We start from the raw sequence: 24,394 nt of genomic DNA, 5'->3' as shown, positions 1-24,394 counted from the left end.
CTCCGAGATTGTTGTCTGTGGTGCCAATGATCTCAGTGCATCCTTGAGGAAGTCAACTCAGATGGGTGAGGAAAGGTCCTAGCAGAGGGAAGGACACTCCATGGTGTCCAGAGCAATCACTGGTATGGGGGTGGTGGATACCCTGGTTGACAGACCATTGTCACTTGCAATGTACCTATTATTGAGACTGCATTGACTTCCATGGACTCCAGGGCTCTAATGGAGGGCAAACTTCCCATCTGGTATGGGACACAAAAGATCCCACTTCCAAATCTGACAAAGATGACTCAGTCCTGCGAGAACGGTGGAGCAGAATCATTGTGCACTGGAGACAGTTTAGCTGAACCCAGAGATGGTGATACCGGTGATATTAACAGTGGCATGCCCCTGGACTGTACCAGCCTCCTAGGTATTGGGAGCGACATTGGCACCACCTGCTTTTGCAGAGCTGGTGTAGAGACCAGACACCGGTAGCAGCTGGAACCCTTCCTGCACTGCCAGGGACACCGGTGCCAGGGGGTTAAGTAATTCTTTGTCAGTAGTGTAGACTTCCAGCATCCTCAGTACCGGGATTGGGTCTGGAACAGAAACTTCAGGGGCTGGCCTCGACAGACCTGACACTGGTTCTGGAATTGTTGAACCTCGCTTTGCAGCAGTGGAGCACTCCAGGGAATGTTTCCATTCACAGTCCCTCCTAGAAATCTTTCTTTTAGCGGACCTCAGTATCAAGATCTTACTGGATAAGGTACCATGTCCTTGGCAGATCTCTCTCTCTTCTTAGGTACTGTAGATACAGAACATGGTGCCAAAGATGGCTTGGGAGGCACACTCTGCACTGATGGTCTAAGTATGTTCTGAACCCAATGGCTCTGATGAAGGGTGAAGTGCCACCCTCATAAAGAGACAGTTAAGTCTCACTGCTCTGTCTTTATTTGAGTAAGGTTTTGTGTCACCTGTCACTGATGTGGGACCCCAGACACTTTTGGCAGCTGGGGTGTGGGTCACTGACTGGCATCAGTCTGGCACATGACCGGTAAGACTTGAAAGCTGGAGAGTAAGGCATGGCTCTAATATCGAAAATCAAATTTGGTCCAAAAGGGACCTAACAACTGAAACTTAACTATATAATATAGCTCACTCACTAGGTACTAAATGGAAAAGACTATATACAGAGAGTGAGGGAACTAAACTTGTGATAGCAAGACTGGAAGTGCTCTAACCACAGTCACTGGCTGTAAGACAGAATTGAAGGGGGACGAGGGGCAGTTCCAGCCTCTTATATTGGCACGCATCAGTAGAGGGTGCTCAAGCCACCCTAACAGGTACCTCTGAGGGAAAAAGTTCTCTGACAACTGTGCACAAGGCACACACATACCTACAGTGGAATGGACATGTGCAATCAATCAAGGAAGAATGGTTGTTAGCAATGGGTCCCAATCTTCACCAATAGTGAAAATCTCATTGCCTCATTCATGTTTTCTGTAATGCTGTTGAAAATGGGATTGTCCCATTTATGATAGCTGTTAAATTGTTTAAACGCTAGATAAGAGAGGCAAGCATGTGTTTGAGTAACTCGCCCATTGTTAGCACTCGATGATTCTCCTAATATATATAAACCTGTTGTCTTTATAGTTGAAGAAACATCAGTTAAAAAACTACCCTTCCATTATAAAAGTAAGTTAATCTACCAAATATTCTTGACATGTCTTTTCCAGAGCTTTGGCTTTTATAAGAGAATCAAGACTTAACAGTGTGGTATTTCTCACAGTAAAGCCAGTATATTAGAGAAAAGTGACTTAATAGAGTAATTACCTACTGCAATATTGTGGAACACTAAGAAAAATATTAACCAAAGAAATTCTGTAAGCTTGACTATAAATCCATTCTCACCCTGAATAATGTGATTCGCACTAACCTACAGTATGAGACTCACACATAGTACCTATACCATTAGAGGCCATCTTTAAAATTGTGGTATAAAAACCTGTTCAATGGTGTGGGCGGGGAGTGTTGTTTTTTGTTTTGTATAGTAGTGGTGTTTTCTCTCAGGAGACATGATCCCCTCCCATGGTATTCAAAAACAATTTTAAAAAAAGACAACTGGATAGAGACATAACTCCAAAGGATCCCTCAACCCAAATTCTCACTAATGAAAAGTCACAAAGTATAATAAAAATGCAGCCATTATTTTATATCAACTGACATTCTTATTTTGGTAAAAAGTGCACATGAAGATGTTAAAATATAAATGACATTACTATGAGACCCTCACTTGGAATATTAAAATACTGTTCAGTAAGAGTTGTATTGGAATAAAATAATCTGAAACAAGGACATTCTAAAGAATTTGAATACGACTTAAAATTCTGGATTTCAGGTACAGTTTTAAAAATAGGCTTGCAAAATAATGAAAAAACACTGAGTCTTTGCAAGGATTGAATGGGGAAGGAGAATGAAATACCTTCTCAATTTTAGGTGGCACTCTCTCTTTCAAACAGGGTTAGAGCCTACTGGGTGAAGTAGTGGAAAAGGAGAGGGCTTACAGTGCCATGTATGTTTTGTGACTAAATAAAGGATTTTATAGTCTAACAGTAATCCAATTAATGGTAGTTCAAAAATATTTACATGCTAAATATCAGTACCAGTTATTCATATCCAACAGATAACCAATACAAACCATCACCACAATGAGATTTAGCAGACAACTTTTCTTCTTCCAGTATTTAGGGTCACCCATGGATATATAGGCTTGTGCTTATACCTTCTACAGTAACAAAGTTTCTCAAATGGAACTGTGCTTAGAGCTACAATTCAGAATGGTTACAAGAAAAGATTATAAAAGTATCCACTTGTAATGTGCTTACCGCTTGTATCTCCCCAACATGATTTTTCCTCCTGAGAATGATGATATTTTGCTCTACCAACAGTTAGAGTTCCACATTCAAATACAAAATAAAACTCAGGCCTTCTAACTTAGCAACAAGTCTCTCATTCATCCAGCTATTAGCTACCGATTCTATGACTTGGCATCTCATGTCATTTCCATTATTGTCAATACAAAAATCTGTGTCACTGAAAATTTAGACACAGAATTAAAAAAATGGATATAAAAGCCACCAGTAAGCAACATGGCAGTGATTGCATTACTCCTTTCCATATTTAATTCAATTAATACCTCAGGTTTTGGATTTACTTGAAGCTGCCTCAGAATTTCTAGTTTACAGCATCAAAGAAACCAGAGGGCCTTACCACAGAGTTTAGGCCAGAACTATCCAAAAATCAAAGGGCATGGAGTATGCGCAGGACTACCTAATCGCCTTCTCTTGAGTGTCACCTGGAGGTTTTTGCACAAACTGTGCCACTCATGTGTTACGGAAAACATGAAGAACAGCCTATTAAAAAAGGACTTTCCCAGTATATCTAAAATTATACTGTTTTACACTGAAATCATCAAAAGTCAGACTTCCATTACTCCTAAGTGAAGGCAAAACTGCAAGAGGAAAAGACATTTAAGATATGCTTAAAGACATCAATGAAACATTAAAGCTACTATCATAATTTTTTTTACTAGATCCATTGAATACATTTTATGGTCTCTGGCTGGAAAAAAGGATATCTGATTTTTCACTTAAGTAGCACTAAAGGTATACTCAGGCTGGAATGAGAGGAATGAAAAAATAATGCAAATTCTTAATGAAAAGTGCTACCCAGCAAATGCAGACTCTTAAAACAAATTCCTCATTCAGGAAAATGCAAAACATCCAGGTGGAAAAATTTAAGGGGTTTGCAAAGAGTTTGTTGACAGGTATTTTATAAATACAAAATCAGACCTCAGTACACTTGTTTGTATTACGTATATTATGACTAGAGTTTTGGCTAATAGACCGCTCAACCTTGCTTCTACGTTTTTCATGCCCAAACACCCATATTTCCAGAGATGTCACTGGATTTATATGTGCACGTCAGCTCTGGTAGCTTTTGAAAAAGTGTCCTCTCACTGTTGCCTATAATTAAGCTTGGCAGAATTAGATTTTATTTTATTTTTTCATAAATTTCAATGGATAATATTGGTTTATTTTTAAGCATTTTTTTCAAATGTTGATTTAAATTTTCACAGTTGTGCAAGATTATGAGGGAACAAACAATGGGCAGGTCAGACAATTATTTAATGATAGATGTTCAGATTCAAAAAAGTTAAAGCTTTATAGCCATTAAAACACAAATGGTCAACACCACATGTCAAAATACACAGAGTAAATATCCTTAAATCAAACTATTAAGTTATCAAGCATAATTTTTCTTACTTTCCCTATCTGTAAAATTCAATTATTATTAATGGAAATATTTTTTCTTCGGTTTGTGCATGTATAGTGAAATTGACGTTTACCGACATTTACCAATAAAAAGCTGATGCTTCCAAGCCTATCTATAATGCTCAAAAGGCCAAGAAGATTTCTTGCTCACTGAAGAAACAATAGGTTTCCAGCACCAGCCGTGCTTAGCCGAAACCTCAGACCATAAGCAGATACATCATAGCAGAAAAGTAATAGTAATCTGAGCCATTTCTGCCAAGTTCCAGTCCTAAGCTTTAAAGGCATCAACAATAATATAAATTTAATTACTGTTAAAAAAAGCTCTAACATCATAGCAGTATGTGATCTGTAAACAAAACAAACACCATTCTAACAAGGCTGGTATTAGTCAATTTCAGGGGACACGTGTCAGAATCCCCCTAGTTCATTAACAAGGCTATAAACACAATGGATTCCACTTAGAGCACATATCCCAAACCAGTGCTTTTCAAAGTACCATTCTGGATTTAGGAATAGCAAAACTGGACTAATGCAAAAAAACAGATTTCGCTAATTTAGAAACGGAGACCTGGAAGTAATGCAGGTAGAACTGCAGGAGTCAGTTCTGCAGGGGATGGAAGAACAGATCAAGACTCTCACTAATAACCCCTAAACTGACCATGATCCTTGGAGACAGTGAAGCTCTTAATAGATACAATGAGACTAATGGGGGTTGGAGACATTTTTGGTGGCCACCTATAGCTGTGGAACTCTTTGCCACAAGACCAAAGGATGACCACAAACTTGGCTCCCTCCAGGGAAAAATGCAATACCCTCTTTTTATTGCCTGCCCACAAAATTAACAGGAAAAAGAAAAATCCACTATTCTGCCATTTCAAAGATGTGGGAGAGAAGACAGAAGTAATTTTTCTTGTCTTTTAAATTCTACCTGCCTCCCAGAAAGAAGGGCAAGAGAAAAATTAGGCCTACACACTGACCACTTAAGTGGTATAAACAGGATCTTCTGTTGACCTACCCTGCAACCAGGTATTTGAACCTTGCATGGAAATTGTGACATTCACTGACTCATGTACTCTCTATGGCAGGTGGAGCTCCTTAACCCCTGCTTGAATATAACTTCCTCATTAAAAGGGAGACACAAGTGACTCATGACAGAAGGAACTAGTATTTGGGACAGAGTCATCCTGGGGGAAAACTCTTGGAACAGCCTAGTCTGGAGTGAAACTTTATATTGCATTGTTTATTTTAACTGCCAATAAAAGAACCAACTTGGAAAGAAAGAGGAGTTTGGACACTCAAGAGTGTTCTATGGTAGAGCAGTATGACAACTGCCCGTTCAGATAGGGATTTACGTACATATTTGTAAAACTCTCAGATACCACAACAATGGGCAAAAGTTAATATCTATGATAGCTACAGATAGCAAGTTAACCACACAAGAGGTATAATGCACAGGAATAAGTGATGAAATAAAACTAAGTGACTACCAAAATTACAGTAAGTGTTGATAAATACTAATTAGCCATTTTGGTGGTAACAAACAGTAAAACTGTTTACATATCAACAAACAGACTCCTAAGTGAGTATTCAGGTTGCCCAGTTAAGTAAACAAACAATTCTTGGTCATGAAATGTGTCTTTCCATTTGCAGTGCAGTTGACTCTAGAGTATTTGTAATATATGCAATATAAACAGAAATATTTCTCACCTGCCAGTAACAAATTGTAATAGTAACACTCGCTCTTCCTGAGTTAGTTCTTCTACAACATCCCAGAACCACTAAACGAAAAATAAGTTTGTTTAATGGAAAATGAAAAAACTTTTTTTTTAAATTTGAAAGAAGATATAAACAAATAAGGGCACATTTAAAAATTTATGGTTTAAATTATAGAAATTAGCTCCGAGTCAGATTCAGACCTCATTTTATTATGAGACATTCCCATCTTAAGTGATTTATAGGAATACTTTGGTTAATGTAAGTTTTCATCCAAAAGTAGCAAAAAGTTTGAAGGATTAAAATACAATATTCTCCATCCATTCAGCTGGGACTTTACCTGAATAACAGGGTCTTCTCTTTCATAGCCACTTGTGTATTCTGTATTTTTTATCCAATCACTCACATCAATTTCTGGCATACCAGACAGCAACAGCTCCTTCACGGGGAAAAACAAATCTTGATTAGTCTTCTCTACAAACAATTAATTTTGAAGAGTGCAGTTGCTTTAATTAAAGAATAATCCTGAATGAAACCAAAACGCCTTTTCTGTTCCAATTTCCTTTCAATACTTTATTCCTAATAATAAATAAGATATCAAAGCTTATAATACAAGATCCTTGAGTCTTCTACATTTTAAAAAAAGACAGGCAAACCTTTGTGTATTATTTAATTCCACCTGCAAGTCATCAGTGCAGTGTAAGCAAGGGAGCTAGTTCAGTCCTGGTACTGGAGTTCCACTAGAGCCAACCTATCCACCCATCCTGCAGGCAAGGTGGATCTTTGCAGACTACCAGCCCTCCAATGCACAGAAATGAATTGGCTGAAAAACCTCTCTCCTTGACTGGAAAAGTCTAGTGCCACAGCTAGAGGTCATTTTTCTTTGGCTTCCTCTCCTGGCAAGGGAGAAGCAACTTTCATCCTTTTCGGCAGAGATAATCCAAATCTCTGTGAGACAGAAGGAAGACTGGCATCTTTCTAAACAGGCTGTTCTCAGTAGAGTGATGCCAAAAATCCATTGAGTTGGAGGATCAACGTACGCTGAGACAATGAGAAGGGGCACCCTACTAATTCATTACTTCCAGACTAAGACAACTTAATATTTTAGATATGAAACTAGAAGTCAAAGATACAGTGTCAAAGTAGGTAAAAGCATTGTCTTATAGCCACCAGAACCCCTTTTTAATAAAACGGATTCTAAGTGGAATAGTTAAGTGTATGAGGGCTTCCAAGTTTGTCTACACTATACTACACAACTACATATTCAACCTTAATATAAAATACATTAAATCCCTTATATCAGAATGAGAAATCCTTTGTGTTTTATTGTTGCACAGACTTCTGATACAGGAAAAAATCCTCTTAGAAAGCATACTTGAATATTAAAAACCAAAACACTTGCATAACTGGAAGACTGAGTTGTTAATTTCATTTTGAAAGGTCTGAATCAGTTGCTATCTATACAATAAGACCTGGTAAAGATTTTACAGGTTAAGAAATTTTAAGCCTGTAAGTGATCACCTGAAATGACAGGTTTTCCTTTTTAATAATAATAAAACATTATTATAATTTTAACATAATATTTTAAATGCTATATTAAAATATCAATATCAGTTTTTAAATTTATAGAAGCACAGGTTAGTGGTTGTACCACAAACTACTATTCAGAAGGCCAAATTTGGAGCTTAAAGCTGTGTTTTGTTCCTTGCCCAGCAGGAGCTGAATGCACTGTGGAGAAGAGAAGGACAGGGAGCAAAAGAGGCACAGTGTTCTTTACACTTGTCTGACACACCTTGCTGATGTGAGGATGGAAGATCGGGTTCTAGACTGACCCCACCACCTTAATCAAGGTGACAGTAACAGAACAGGAGTGAGGGGAGGATATACTTAATGATCAAAAAAGCATCCCTGAGAGGGGACAGAAGAAAAAAATGCTTAACTTTTGTGAAGGCCTCTAATTAGAACTCAGTGGACTGGCAGTATAGCATAATCTACAATATGGGGGGCGGGGGAGGGTAATTTCAACATTCTACCAAAAATAGCATATATAACGAATCACAGGGCAATATTTCAACTCCTTCAGATAGTGTGTCTAATGAACTGGTGTCCCCAACATGACAACTTGGAATTGTATTTGAGCTTGCATGTGTGTGCACATGTGCACTATGTACACCAGGATCTTAGGTTACCAGCAAGACAAAGGACAAAATGCTGAAGAAATTGAAGTCTGTATTTCTTTGAGAACAAGGGAAGGAAATTAATTTTCAGTGGCTTCTCTGTTCCCCCTCCAATGACACCCCAAATGTGTGCACAAATACACATATACTTTGCAGGAGAAAAACATGAGGGCATTTTATAAATTTGTAACATCAGCACATGTACGTAGTGGAGGCTGGAACTCTAATTTACCCTTCAAAATAAAATAAAATAAATGGGGCAAGGCTGCATAAGAAGGATTTTTGTAGAATTTCTGCTCTGAATTTTCTGGTTTTAGTAAAAGATTTGGGTGTTTAGTTTAACTACAATACTCGGGTATAAGTAGAATTTCCAATCTTAAATTGGAAAAAAATCTTTAATTTTACATTAAATAATATTTAATGCTTACAGTATGATCTATATTTTTACATTCAGTGAGACTTTAGGCTTCTAAATCATTGTGAAAATTTTACACCAAGTGACTTTGTGGCTTAGGAAGAAGGAAAGAGGAGAAACATCCAAACAGACAGGGAAACAACCATGGAATATCATGGAAAACAGGCAGAAAAGGCCCTGACTGGTGGTCACTTTCTCCAAGGTATTAAGTATATATGTAGTCAGAAATGAAAAATGGAGCAACTACACAAAGATTTTTTAGGAAAGTAAATTTGATTCAGAAAGTGGGAAGTGGGTGAAGATAAATAAACTAGGCAATAGGAACGTTTCCTGATGTTTACTGAAGGGATTTATGGACACCACAAGACATATTCACTTTCTATCTTGGGTATTACAAAGCAAGACTTTACTCTTGTAATGAGTGATCAATACTACCATCTTTCAGGAAAATGCTCACCTAAGGTAATCAGAGTGAACAAGTACAGAAGTTTCAGAGCAGGTCTATAGAAGTGAAAACTAAAGCATGAATATCAAATTATCTTTCAAAACACTGAGCTTTACTTCTACCTCGTTACATTAGTAATGAAGTGCTGAATGCTGTCCGTTACAAATATAGGCTCTGCTACTTACCAGTTCATATTCATCAAAAAGCTGTATAAGAGAAGGTGGTATGAACGTATGAAATCCTTGCAAAAAAGCATTTATCTGAGGCTGAATGGCTCTTGTCATTCGAAGTTCAGTAACAAGTTGGACATACTCAGCCTGCAATGAAAGATATTGAGAACATTAAAATGAGATATTTTATGGTAAAAATATATAAACATACATATGCACGAACATAGTCCTGCCTACATTAAGATTATAATTCAAAGTAAATTCTAGCTGCGGCTTTGAATGGATTCTTCACTCACCTAACTGAGGCTAGCAACTGCAGCACACATGGCCACATTTTCAAAAGGCCTCAAAAAAAAATAAAAAAGACACCTACAAAGTTTGAGCAAGCACCCTTCTATTTCCTTTTTGCCCATACAAATGTATGTAACACAGCCATATCTTGTGGGGCATGTTTTTGGAGACTACTTCTGGAATGACAATGCAGCACAGTCCCAGCAGGGGCTTGGATCTAGACCAAGAATGTTAATGGAATTTTACATTGTCATTTTCTGACTGAATGAACAATACAGCCTCAAACATCAGTTTGGATGGAATTTCCTTTTCTTATTTTTAACTAAACAGGAGAAAAACAAAAGACCTACAATATGAAAATATTCAGTTGGACACCACTGAAATACTGTACCCCACACATTTTAAGCAATCTGCAAGTGGGAACCTCTCACTCTCCACCTTCCAAGATACACACTAAATGAAACAAGGCCCTTTTTATCATTCAAACTGCTACTACTATGGAGCAGTCAAAAAGGAAAAGGGACTTTCAAATGGGGACAGAAAGACAGCCTCTTCCAGCTTTACACTGCCTGGACCACGAACACAGCACCATGTGCTCGTGCACAGCTTACCAGTCTATTCCAGCTCATCTTGATGCACACTATATAAGTCTTCAACACATTCTCTTTACTCAATGTAGACATCTTTCTACTTGGGAATCTAAACTTATGCCAAGACTTCTCAAAACTAAGTTAAATCAACTTTGGCTCCAAGTGATACATGATTTCTAATTATGAAGAGAAAAAAAAGGTATTTCCAGATTTAACTGCCAAACAGATTAACTGAGTTAATGTCTGTGATGATTTGGGGAATCTAGGTACAGTTTATAAATTCTGCTTGGATGTTATAAAGTTGTTATAAAAATTTAATCGGGGAATTCTTCTATGTGGACGTGGAATCCATCATGTGCTAACATGGACTGTAGCACATACCTACCAGACCAGGGACAATGGAAAGTCATTAATCTTAACGTGTGCTGGACTGAAAAAATCGCTTTGCTAAGGAGGCTGACTGGAGCTGGAAGATGCTGCTTCCTCCAACTTGTCTGAAAGGATGGAAAAGTAGAGAGACTGGAAAATTCCCCAAACAGAACAAAGAGAGGGAGGTGACAGAGGAGGATTTAAAAAGAACTCACGGGGAGAAGCCTTTTAGAGGGACAGAAAGCTTGGGGCAGGTGTAGAAGAAACAAGTATGCTTTTGTAGCAGAGGTCTGTTTGAACTGTAACACCAACCAAGGTCAGAGAAAGCAAGCTGAGCTGGAAAGATTCCACGTTTCTGAAGAAAAGTCATGAGCTGCAGGGAAAGGATCCTGGGCACCCCGGGGGACTCTGCCCAAGCGCAAAGAACTCTCAAAATGGCGAAGAACCCAAGACAGGGAAATTTATATAGGTGTGTTTATTTTGTACACATCTGTATATTTCTTGTGCTAAGTGGAGAACAATGGTGTTTCTGGATCCTGTACAAAGTCTGTCTGTTGGCTCTCAAACCTCTCAAGAGGTGAACTGTAAACCAGAAGGCTCACACCTTTGGTAGGATTCTGGGGACTGTTCAAGAGCTGCTGGGGATGTTTGGGGGAGACTGCACTAGTTTCAGGGCTTAGGCAATGGGACAATGGAGTCCCCACTCCCATGAGGGGCATCAGACACAAAGTGTGCCTCTCAAGTGTGTGCTTAGAGGCCCAAAGCCACGAACGGTGCCTAGGCTCTGCCCAGTCCCAGCAAGTGAAGGGCACAGAGAATTCAGCATTTGAATCTCCTCACAGCTGTTTAGTGAAAGTCCAACAGGGGGAACTCTGCCAGATCTGTGACACTGTCTTGTTCCAAAACAACAAATTTGGACACAGTTTCTACTTAAGTTTTTATACCATACCCATCACCACAGCATCTAAGCAGCTGGTTCTTGGAGAATCAATTAACCTTTCTGCCTCCAATTCCCCATTTATACAATGGAGATTCCTCAGATTTATAAACACCAGAGTTACGAACTGACCGGTCAACCACACACCTCATTTGGAACCAGAAGTACGCAATCAGGCAGCAGAGAAAAAAAAGCAATACAGTACAGTACTGTATTAAACGCAAACTACTAAAAAATAAAGGGAAAGTGTAAAAAAGATTTGACAAGGTAAGGAAACTGTTTTTGTGCTTCTTTCATTTAAATTAACATGGTTAAAAGCAGCATTTTTTTTCCTGCATAGTAAAGTTTCAAAGGTGAATTAAGTCAATGGTCAGTTGTAAACTTTTGAAAGAACAACCATAATGTTTTGTTCAGAGTTACAAACATTTCAGAGTTACGAACAACCTCCATTCCTGAGGTGTTCGTAACTCTGAGGTTCTATTGTAAGTCTAAAGTGACAACATTTAAAAAGTATCAGAGGGGTAGCCGTGTTAGTCTGGATCTGTAAAAGCAGCAAAGAGTCCTGTGGCACCTTATAGACTAACAGACATATTGGAGCATGAGCTTCCGTGGGTGAATACCCACTTCGTCAGATGCATGGTTTTTGATTTTTTTTTATAGCTGCCTTTGCTTCCCTGTTAAATCAGTTTTGTGTTTTTGTTTTTTAAAACCATTATGGCCTCTTCCTCAACTGTGGGATTGTGGCTTTTTGGGCATCTAGAAAAGTGTTCTTAACCCATTCCCAGTCATGTCATGCATCCGACAAAGTGGGTATTCACCCACGAAAGCTCATGCTCCAATACGTCTGTTAGTCTATGAGGTGCCACAGGACTCTTTGCAACATTTAAAAAAATATCCCTATTTTGAAAGACTGCCCAATTTCAAAGAAATCAATTATACTTTATTCTAACAGGAATTGGTAGTCTCTTCAAAATTGGAAGAAATTCTCTTTTCAGTGTAAAAGTAGTAGTAACATAAGAGTGAGATGAATGATTAGTTAAATGTTTGTGAAGTGCTTGCAAGAGGAGAAGGGTTACTTAAGTACATCTTCAACCAAGATTCCAGTCTCTTCCAAGGACACCACTGAATGGCAGGCTAAAACAGGTTGAGGGAACCCATGGAGAGAGAGAGAGAGAGACAGACACCTCTGGAAATACTTATTTCCAACATGCATGGGACTGGGAATGGGTTAAGAACACTTTTCTAGATGCCCAAAAAGCCACAATCCCACAGTCGAGGAAGAAGGCCATAATGATTTTAAAAAACAAAAACACAAAACTGATTTAACAGGGAAGCAAAGACGGCTATAAAAAAAATCATTTGTATATAAGGAGGATGTTAAACAGCAGCTACTGAAGTTAGGCATTTTTAAATCAGCAGTTCCAGACAACCTGAATCCAAGGGTCTTAAAAGCTGGCTGAAGAGCTCATTGGATTGGTAATGATGATTTTCAGTAAGTTAACATACCAGGGAAGTTCCAGTAGACTGGAAGAAAGCTCATTATGTGGCAATATTTAAAAAAGAAACAGGATGACCCGGGTAATTATAGGCCTGTCCGTCTGACATTGACCCTGGGCACGATAGGGGAACAGTTGATACGGGAAAGAATTAAAGAAGGGTAACATAACTAACAACAATCAACATGGGTTATGGAAAACAGAGTCTATCAAACTAACTGGATATCTTTTTCTTATGAGATTACAAAAGTTTGCTTGATTAAGGCAATAGCATTTATGTAGTATACTTTGACTTAGTCCCAACATGACATTTTGATAAAAAAAAAAAACTAGAAATATATAAAATGTACTTGTCACTCGTTAAACGAATTCAAAGCTGGCTAACTGATAGGTCTCAAAATGTATCTGTACACAGGAAATAATCAAATGGGTGTGTTTTTAGTGGGGTACCGCAGGGATCAGTTCTTGACCCTTACTATAACGTTCTTATTAAACAACATGGAATAAAACAAAATCACTGATAAAGTTTGCAGATGACACAAAAATTGGGGAGTGGTAAATAATGAAGAGGACAGGTTACTGATACAGATCAAGCTACGTCGCTTAGTAAACTGGGCACAAGCAAACAAGATGCACTTTAATAGGGCTAAATGTAAACATTTACTTAAATAATGGAAGACTCTCTCCTGGGAAGACACTGAAAAGGATTTGAGGGTTGTGGTGGATAATTAGCTGAACATGAGCTCCCAGTGTGCTGCTGTGACCAAAAGGGCTAATGTAGTCCTTGGATGCATAACAAACAGGGGAATCTCAAGTAGGAGTAGAGAGGTTATTTCACCTCAGCGGCTGGAATACCATGTCCAGTTCTGGTATCCACCATTCAAATAGGTTGATAAATTGGAGAGGCTTCAGAGAAGAGCCACAAGAATCTCTGAAGGATCAGAAACCCTTCCTCATAGCGACTGAGCTCCTTGAGTCTATTTAGTTTAACAAAGAGAAGTTTAAGCGGTGACTTGATTACAGTCTGTAAGTACCTACTGGGGAACATATTTAATAATAGGCTCTTCAATCTAACAGCGAAAGGTATACCATGATCCAATGGCTGGAAGTGAAGCTAGACAAATTCAGACTGAAAGTAAGATGTAAAGTACAATGAGAGTAATTAACCATTGGAGCAACTTACCAAGGTCATGGTGTCTTGTCCATCACTGAAAATTTTTAAATCAAAACCATATGCTCTAGTTCTACAGCCTGTGTTATACAGGAGGTCAGACTACATGATCACAATGATCCCTTCTGGACTTAGACTCTATGAATCTGTACTAAATCTGCTTTGGTGGACAGGGCAGAGGAGTCCTTTTGATTCAACAGAGGGAAAGGTACTGCAGGAACATTCCATGATATATGCACCGCTTGACAAAGACATTAGTGGCTATCCAATGTAGCTAATGAAGTTCCCAGTCTTTATGACCCTTCAAGCCACTGGTCTTTGACTTCAGCAGCCAAGAGACCAAGATTGCCTTTCACGCATCATAGAAAGGAAGTCCTCCAGCAACGCCAAGTGGTGAACTGTCAGGTGTAGGTGAATACTGGAAGTCAGTCACAAACCTTCATCCTTGGCACCAAGGACGTTAGGCAACATCCTAGGTGACTGAATAGCCCCTTTTAAGACAGCACTGCTCACCCCCATAAAGGAAGAGGCCAGCAAAAGTGTCATAATATTGCCTGCCCAACTCTAATCTGGACAGTTTACCACATCTGGTGGATCATCCACACACGTGGTCATTCTGTAAGCAAAACAAGAGCTCTCACCATGGGGATATGGAACATATGGACTCTAATGGATAACACATCAAGACCTGAAAGGTGTACATTATTAATTGCAAGGGAACTTGCAAGATGGAGCATCAATATGGCTGCCCTCAGCAAAAGACGACTTGCAGAAGAAGGCTCCAGAAAGGAACTACGACAGAGGTCCCCAAAGTGTAGGGTGTGCCCCTCTAGGGGGGCATGGAGGAACATCCAGAGGGGGCGCAACAGGGCCCAGACCAGCCCCCATAGAGGCAGGGAGGGAGCGCCACCCAGCCCCCCGCCAGGTCCCTGGCTCCTGGCATTGTGCCTTGGCCCAATTGCCAGCCTTGGCATGGCTCTGCTCCTGGTCCCCCCACCAGCACCCAGCCTCGCCCATTGGCCACAGCTCCATTCCTGGTCCGGGGCGAAGGCTAGGGGTAAGGCTGGGAGCGGAGCAGCACCTGGCCATGGGCCAGCTGCTGGCCCCCACTACAGCCCAGTTGCAGCTCTGCTTCCGTCCCCAGCCTCGGCACCGCTCCCAGCCCCACCCTTGGCCCCCTTACCCTGTCTGTGTCTCCCCCCTCCCTACCCCCGAGCCATGTCCCTGCTCCCAGCTCCAGGTAGATGGGGGGATGCGGACAGGGGTGGGGGCACGACTGTCAAAAGTTTGGGGCTCGCTGAACTAGGAGGTGGCTAATCATCTTTTGGAAAGAGAAAACAGCAGAGGAAGAAAGGATTTATGGCATTTATTTTGCCATTAGAAAAGGCTTTCTGAAGTCACTGGAAGATTTATCCATGGGAGACTAATACCAGAGTAGGAAAAGATAGCGAGGCTTGGAACAGTGTAATAAAGACCAATGGAGTTGGAAAAATGAACAGCAATAGTCTCCTACTTCAGCAAGTGTGCTGAGCATGAGCTCTATTACCAACACAGTATTTAAGCAAGCAGACAAATACAAAACCTCTTGGATGCATTTGAGATCAAAGCACTGGCACCTGAATGACTGTCATTATACGGCAAAGGGACATTGATATCACCAGAGCAGTGCAAGGGGTGAACAGCTGGACTCACCACACAATGATCAGTCATTTTTAAATTACATGCTGCTGCCCCTCGGCTGAAGATATTAAATCTAAAATTGAACATAGCAAAGCAGAGACATCCATTTCTTCAAGAAAAACTAAGGGAAGACTTAGGGGAAAGTTTGATAACATTACATCATCAACCAATACTGTACTGTAAAAGTGGAATATATTCAAATCAGCCATTCTTCAAGGTTCAGAAGATATTCTAGCCATAAATCAAAGATGGCACCAGGATTGGTTCAATGAAAAAATCCTCAAGCAAAAGAATGTGTATGTCTTGGCAAAATGACAAAAACCAACATTAAAGAAAGATAAATTCAAGTACCCGCAAGCCAAGGTTTAAAGACTGCATTCGTTCCTACAGGAAAACTGGTGGGAAAAGAAAGCAGAAGAAACACTGCATTATGTCAATACTAGCATAACCTTGTTTTAGGATTTCCTGAAAGCTGTTTATGCCCATCAAAATCTGGACCAGCTCCACTAAAGAATTCAGATGGATCTACCTTAATCAAGGACAAGTGAGGCATCTCTGAAAGATGAGTACAACACTTCACTGAGCCACTGAATCACCCTTTACTATCAATCCACAGGTGCTAGAGGAATTGACCCCATATATGAAGAAATCGCCCACCTACCTACCGTTGAGGAAGTGCAAAGAGCTATCAAACAAATGAAGTTTGTCAAACTTTCAGGCCTAAATGCTGTCAATTATCTACATGAAATCAAAGATGGGAAGCCAAGCAATTTCCTCAGGGCTTCAAAGATGCAATCAGTTACACTATACAAAAATAAAGGCATCAACTCTGACTGTGGTAACTACTGGGGTATTTCCCTGCTATCGGTTAGTAGCAAAATTCTCACCACCCATATTTTGCTCAATCAGTTTGTCAAAACAGTATCAGATACGTTTCTACCAAAGAGCCACTGTGGATTTAGATCAGGTCAGGGCACCACAGACATGGTTTTTGTTGAGAGACAGATTCAGGGAAAAAAAATACTGAACAAAAACACAGAACTGTACACTGTCTTCATTGACCTAAAAATAGCGTTCAATACTGTGAGCAGAAATGGCCTCTGGAAAATTCTAGAAAAGTTTGGCTGCTCCACCAAATCTGTCAACATCATATATCAATTTCACAAAGACGTGACTGGTCAAGTCCTCTCAGATAGTGACCTTTTAAACAATTTCCCATATATAATGGAGGAGTGAAGCAAGCCTGTGTGCTGGCACTGGCCCTTTTTGGTCTCTTCTTTGCAGCTGTTCTGAATTACGCAAAGTCCAGCCTTCCAAAGGGCATCTACGTAAGGTACGGAACTGATGGAAAACTCTTCAATTTCCAAAGGCTTACTGCAAATACAAAAATTCTTGAGGAATTCATATGTGAAGACCTTTTTGTGGATGACTGTGCACTACTTAGCCATAGTGAAAACGATCTACAGCTTATCCTTGACAGATTCTCTGAGGCAACTAAACAGTTTCAACTCACCATCAGCCTGGAAAAAAACATACAAGTCTTCTTCCAACCAACCACCAGCCAAATATCACCACTGATTGTTTAAGCCAAAGACTGTCAATAACTTTACATACCTGGGCAGTACTATCTTAACAGATGGTTCGCTGGATCATGAAAGATCAAGTCGAATATTAAAGGTAAGCCAGGCCTTCAGAAGACTTTGCCATAGGATACTCAACCAGCACACCATCCAATACTTAACAAAACTGATAATACCCAACGCAGCAGTAATAGCATCCCTTTTAGACAGGTGTGAAACATCGACAATTTACCACAGACACATTAAGCAACTTGAAAAATGTCACACATGCTGCCTCCACTCTATTCTGAAAGTCGACTGGCAAGACAAAGTCTCAAACATTAATATCCTTGAAAGAACAAAAACAGTAATTGAGGCCAGTTGAGGCCAAGTAAATGATCAAAGCTCAGCTTAGACTGACAGATCATGTTATCAGAGTGGGCAACAACATACTCCAGAAAACAAAGTTTTCTATGAGCTGGCACTCTTGAAAGCACAGTATGGGTGGTCAACAAAACACTTCAAAGAGACACCCATAAGTAGAAACTCACCTCATGCAGCATAAAGAACAATACATTTGAAGACATAGCCAAGGACAGAATAGAGAGCAATGATCAATAAAAGTTAACACTTTGAGGAAGCCAGGTGTGAAAAAGTGATAGAAAAAAGGGCCACGCATTATGCTGAGACTTCAGTACGAGCATGCACATTCCTGTGTGACATTTGTTCATGATCTTGCTCCTCACAGATCGTATTATGAAGCCACATGAGAGCACGTGACCCTGTGAGTTGTCATTGTTGGATAGCAACCTATAGACTATTTTATTGAAATTGTATATCCTATTTTCAACACCATCCATACAAATTTCTTCAGTTTTTATCTGCTGAACTAAATGTTTGTTTTAAATAAGTATGTGTCATTCTCAATTGACATCCCTCTTCTACTGGACTGGATTAGCATTATTTTTTTCCCTTTGTGCCCCAGGACTTTCTGAATTGGTTGGGATGATATTACTTTTCAACAGGTACCCCCCTACTGGACACACAATAATGAACTTCTTCAGAGACTGAATTTCCCTCCTCCTACAGATGTTAGTACAAGTTTTAGTGAAGGGCAATTTTTTATTCTTAAATTACAAAAACAATTACACTGTAGACTACAGAAAAATATTCTAAACTTATTGGAGAAGAAAGACTGCAGTATAAAATTATTACATATTTTGGATCCTTTTTAAAAAAAGGCATTTTTCAAATCTGCCAGAGCCATTAAGTTATACAGTACAAATCCAGGTCATTAAGAAAATAATTTACTGAATAGGTGTGTCCAAGAACTGACATAGGATACAGAGTCCTTGACTTTTAAATCATTAGACCAGGGGTGGACAAACTAGGCCCGAGGGCCACATCCAGCCCCCCGGGCCACGTCCAGCCCCCCAGACGTTTTAATCTGGCCCTCAAGCTCCCGCCAGGGAGCGGGGTCGGGGGCTTGCCCTGCTCCACACGGCTCCCGGAAGCAGTGGCACGTCCCCCCTCCAGCTCCTATGCGGAGGGGCAGCCAAGGGGTTCCGCACGCTGCCCCCGCCCCAAGTGCCACCCCCACAGCTCCCATTGGACGGAAACCACCGCCAATGGGAGCTACAGGGGTGGTGACTGTTGACAGGGCAGCACGCAGAGCCGCCTGGCCATGCCACCACGTGGGAGCTGGAGGGTGAACATGCCACTGCCTCTGGGAGCTGCGTGAGGTAAGCGCCGCCCGGAACCTGCACCCCTGACCCCCTCCTGCACCCCAACCGGCTGCCCCAACCCTGATCCTCCTCCCACCCTCTGAACCCCTCAGTCCCAGCCCGAAGCACCCTACTGCACCCCCAACCCCTCATCCCCAGCCCCACCCCAGAGCCCTCAACCCCAGCCGGAGCCCTCATCCCCTCCCGCACCCCAACCCCCAATTTCGTGAGCATTCATGGCCCGCCATACAATTTCCATACCCAGATGTGGCCCTCGGGCCAAAAAGTTTGCCCACCCCTGCATTAGACTGAATCTAACCCATATCAGTAGGAAGCAAAAAAGTCATTGCCCTCTAACTGCTGTTTGTATGACTGTGTCATTAAATAGTTTGATAATCTCCACATTCCTAAGGGACTAACATCTATATTTCAAAAGTCACCATAACAATTAGCAACATCAAAAGGTGCTAAGGACAAGAAGGAAATACAGATATCACCTCTAGAGGTGATCTCTTCATGTCAGGGTTGAGCATGTAGTTGAGGTAGTATGAGATTATTTATAAAGCAAATATAACTATCAAACTAAAATATGTAAAATTCTTGTAGGGTAAGTCAAACAGAAGAATTTAAATATTAGATTAGGGATGACATGTTAGCAAATTTTCAACTTCATTCAAATTGAAAAGAGCATTGTAAACGGACGATAGACTTTATAATGGCAACATTGAAACCACAAATTATTGTGGGATATATTATACTAAGAGAATATATATTATACTAAAAATTTAAAAGAGATTGGAATCAAGCAACAGTGTATTTGTTCCCTGACTCCATCCATTTATAATATTGATAAAGGGGCCAAATCTCCACTGACTTGCATTGTGTAGTCATTTACACCTGTGCAAAAGGGGTGGAAAACCAATTATGAATGGTACAAGACAGTGGAGAATCAGTCTCATAATATGCATGTTAGTTATCTGAATGACATTTCTGTCCTGATAGAAAGGAAGATTATGCTTAAGGATTCACTGTCAAAGTCCCAGAAACAAGAAAATTTTAAATAAATGAGGACACCAAGTGGTCATTTGCCAATATAACAGCCAAATATCTTACCAACAAAAAGCTAGATAAATACACATAATTTATGTATACATATAATATACATAGTATGCTGAAATCAGAACCAGTGCAAAGGAAGTACAGAATTTGACTGGAACAATGTCTGCTTGACTCTTCTACGAAGTGTTAAAGTTTTAACACTAACTATATTGATGCTCATTTGCTTAACACTGAAAAGGATTATATGACTCTACAATGCTGGACTCCCAGACTGTTAATGTCACAAATAAAACTGTGATTAAAACTATTTTCATATATACTAAACAATTTATACATGGTTGGAAATGCTTCTCATGGAAACTTTCAGACCACTACATTGAATAAACTGAGCACAGTTTTCCTTTAAAATCTATTCATACACAGTGTACTTACACTGGTAACAGAACCACCACCACACAACCATTTAATACATATCGAAATATTAAAGAAGAAAACACAAATGGTAAATTTCTGAAGTGTCAGTAGCATGAAGGCATATTACCAGATACTGAACATTAAAGACAGTATGAAGAATACACTTAGCTATTGAATGAAGGACAAAATTCAATAAAAAAAGGTAAGTTATATCATAACTTAGAACTAAATTTTTAAAAAGAGGCTGGGCAAAGGGTACTGTTTTAACTCTTGTTATGGTAATTATACACCACAGACTAATGACTTTCTTCATGTAGGCAGTGTATGAAACATAAATCACAGTACTAAATTTTAGAAGTCTACTTTACTCTATCTTTTCCAAAGAAATTCTCTTTACATTTCACTATATCATTCAATTTTCAGAGGTTTATAGCCACAGGGTATACAGTACATATTTAATTTAGGTTTAGTTTTTCTGTAGCACAAGCAGCAGCAAGTTGTTTACAAAATATTTAACACATAGAACAGAAACAAACTTTGCTTTAGTACTGTGTTTAAGTATTAGGCCCACCTGCACTAGCACACAGATTTTAACCTAGTTATAATTCTGTCAGCTTCTGCTTTACATAGATCAAAATGTTATATCGTTAAACTTTGTTTTTGGCTCATAAAATAAGCCTGGAATCGTTGAAAGATGAAAGGCCTAATAAGTTTATTTCAAAATCCTATTCCTTTCCATTTAGTGAATGAATTCGCATCGTGTTTTGTTCAATGATAACGTAAAACCAAACTGTCTGGATAGCTGAGCAGCACAATTCCTACTGACTTCAAATGAAGTTTTGGGTGCTTTGCACTTCTCTTCCCAACACACCTTAAATACTACACTGTTTAGTGAGCAGGCCATGTTTAACAGTGAATTTTGCAACACTTAAGCAACATTACCTACAGCTGTATTTTTGAAAGGCACACAGGTGTTCCTTGTTAATATTCCCCCTCTCCGCTACACTCCCACCCCCCGCCAAGAGCTTGACCATGTGCAATATGGTATGATGTCACTTCTAAAAAATCCTTCATTTGAGTTCTACCTTGTTTTTCTTCATAAAAACTCCAACAAAAGGAGGAGACAGACAATTTCCGAGAGCTGTTTAAAGAACTTTCTTCAGAAGAGTGGTCCAATTTATTGACACATACAAACAGGGACCATTTTGCCAGCTTTTTAATATTGTAGGTATGATTACTTTAGTTACATAATTTATGCTTCTACTCACTCATAAATCAGTTCAATTGTTCTCATCAGTAACTTCTGGATAAACCTGAACACTCACTTTGTTGTCTTGTGTAACAAGAATACTTGCACCCCCTGGTTTCAAAGGCACTTCTTCCATTGCTCCAAACACATCAGTCTCGACAGAGAAGGTCAGTTCCAGCCCAAGATCACTGATATCATTATCTAAAATCCACTGCAAGTTCTTTGCATACTCTGGATCAATAGATGCCACATCCTGATAATTTACAGGAATACCTGAGAAAATAAAATCAAAATCCACATATTCAGTTTGCCTTAGCCTGCTTGTTCTATGGTAGAAGATTGCCCTCTAGAGAGTGACTGGAATAATGCAGGGATGAAAAAACATTTATAGTCATGATACACAGCAGAATTTAAACTCGCCATATCTTCTGTATTTTGGACACAGCCATAGAAAGTAAAACATGTCCTTTGAGGTAGACTCTCCTGGTGAACCGAAGTCACACACCATTTAGTCAATAAGCTATAACAAGTGTACATTCCTGGGACACTGACTCAAGCCTCACTGTGAAGCCCAAGGCTTTCAACCATGCACCTTCAGCCTCACGAAAATACACCAGTCCAACAGGTGTTTACAACCAGTAAGTTTTACCAAACCAGTTGCTTTAGTATATTAAAAAAATGTCTCTTTTCACTAAAAAGCAGTTTGTAGTTGGAAGAAAAATACTAACGAAGTAGTTATGGAGGTCTTTTATATACTCAGAATAAATTAATTTCCTTGGCTCTTTAGATTTTTTTTTTCCTCCCATTTCCTGTGAGACCGGCTACTCTTTCAGCAACAACTGTGGTCCAGCTACAAATCACTTTCAGTACAAAAACTAAATTGTGAAACTCTAAAGCAACTTCCAGATTTGCTTTTATAATGTAAAGAGGCTAAAAAGCAAGAGTTATTATACAGGCTCAGCTGAGCACAGAAAAGTTTTAGAATTTCCTATGTTTATCCCCTTCCACAAATACACATCCAATTACAGCATACATTTTGCAAGCACCACTGCTAACCTGATCCTTCCACATCTTCCCCACACTGTGAACCCATGGAGAAAGAGGGAAGATCAACAGCTCCTCCAATCTCAGCCCTGGTCACTCCTTGCCTATTACACAGTCACAGCCAGAGCCAAAGAAATTTCTTTCACATTTAGTTCCAGCTTTCTTTTCTGCCTGCACAGTAATGTGAAAGATTACTTACCAGTAAGTGTTCAAGAACTACCTCTGTACAGTTCACTGCAATGAGGCACCCCTGGTGTCAAGCTACTTTGCAAAACCACCTCCACTGGCAGGTGCACGAGAGTTCTTATGTATGAGTGACATCACCACCCTACGCTACATAAGGAATTGCCCCAGTTCCTTCTTCCAGACTACAGTGTCCTGATGTTACTCCACGGCAAAGAGGAAGGAGGGCCAGTAGCTTGAATACAGAGAGCTAATTCTCTAACCACAGTAGTTACCAACCTATATGCTTCTCACCTATGGGAGTTTAGTAAGCATGGCTCAACCAGGTAGATAGTGGGTGAGGAGTTCTTAGCTAAATATGGACCATATAACTGCCACACGAAACCGGGCACTGGAGCATGATGTTAAGTCTAAGGAGAAGCAACTGGTGAAAGTGTACACTGAATTCTCAGACAGTTTCTTTGCAAGTCTCCACCAGGGGAAGCCAGCCTAAGATGGGCCCCTGACACTGAGGTGGTGGTTGTGGAATGGGTCTTCAAATAAGGTACTGTTTTCCTAGCTAAGATTATGTATGGAACATAGTAACATGTAGTCTTGTGAGAGTGTCTGGTAATAGGTTATTTGTAGTATGTGGGAGGGCTTAGTTTTTTTCAGCTAAAGCACAGTAGCCTCTTATATCTAGTGTATGGAGACCTGCTTCCCCTGGGTGGGAATGAGGTGTTAGAAAGGAAACAGACTAAGGCCTTGGCTACACTTGCAGCTGTACAGCGCTGTGAGGTAAACCTGTCTTCGTACAGCTGAGTAGGGAAAAGCGCTGCAGTCTGTCCACACTGACAGCTGCCAGCGCAGTGGTGTGGCCACACTTGCAACATTTGCAGCTGTGTTGGGAGCGGTGCATTATGGGCAGCTATCCCAGCATTCATGTGGATGCGATGTGCTTTTCAAAACGGGATAGGGGGGGTGGATTGTGACAGGGAGTGTGGGGGGAGAGAGTGCTTTTTGGAACATGTCAGCTCTCTATTTTGCAAGTTCCGAACTCCCGGCCCTCTGCTCATTCATTTACTCACTCAAAGCAAGCTGCAAACTGTTTGCTTCTCTCTGTGGTACGAGCTTTGAAACCGGCACTTCCGCATTCCTGCAGCCCGTCACAACAATAGAGAGGATTGGCCACTTGACAAGATGATTAGTACAGCGCTGCAAGCGTTTACACTCACACCCGTGATTCATAGCCACTCCGCTGCAGCTGTTATTCCTCTCGGGGAGGTGCAGTACCTGCAGCAGTGTACCCAGGGAGATACAGCGCTGTAAGTGCCCTACCAGTGTGGACGGGAAGTGAGTTACAGCACTGGGGGAGGCTTTACAGTGCTGTAACTTGCAAGTGTAGCCAAGGCCTTA

The 24,394-nt window shown here is 40.2% G+C and overlaps 1 protein-coding gene across 5 annotated transcripts in view; it reads right to left on the bottom strand.

Annotated features, from left to right (window-relative positions):
• HACE1 (HECT domain and ankyrin repeat containing E3 ubiquitin protein ligase 1) overlaps positions 1 to 24,394 on the bottom strand; it is an 80,559-nt gene that overhangs the window by 7,152 nt on the left and 49,013 nt on the right. For all 5 annotated transcript variants that reach the window (XM_026653962.2, XM_026653966.2, XM_026653974.2 and 2 more), the window contains 4 exons: positions 21,849 to 22,045; positions 9,249 to 9,380; positions 6,367 to 6,465; positions 6,021 to 6,091 (listed from right to left, as the gene is read on the bottom strand). In XM_026653962.2, coding sequence (XP_026509747.1) covers positions 6,021 to 6,091; positions 6,367 to 6,465; positions 9,249 to 9,380; positions 21,849 to 22,045 — 499 coding nt within the window. The remainder of the gene's footprint in view (positions 1 to 6,020; positions 6,092 to 6,366; positions 6,466 to 9,248; positions 9,381 to 21,848; positions 22,046 to 24,394) is intronic.

Source organism: Terrapene carolina, unplaced genomic scaffold (genome assembly GCF_002925995.2).
Source record: "Terrapene carolina triunguis isolate 2854851 unplaced genomic scaffold, T_m_triunguis-2.0 Scaffold42, whole genome shotgun sequence".
NCBI classification, from domain to species: Eukaryota; Metazoa; Chordata; order Testudines; family Emydidae; genus Terrapene; species Terrapene triunguis.
This window is presented reverse-complemented; position numbering and strand designations above follow the sequence as displayed.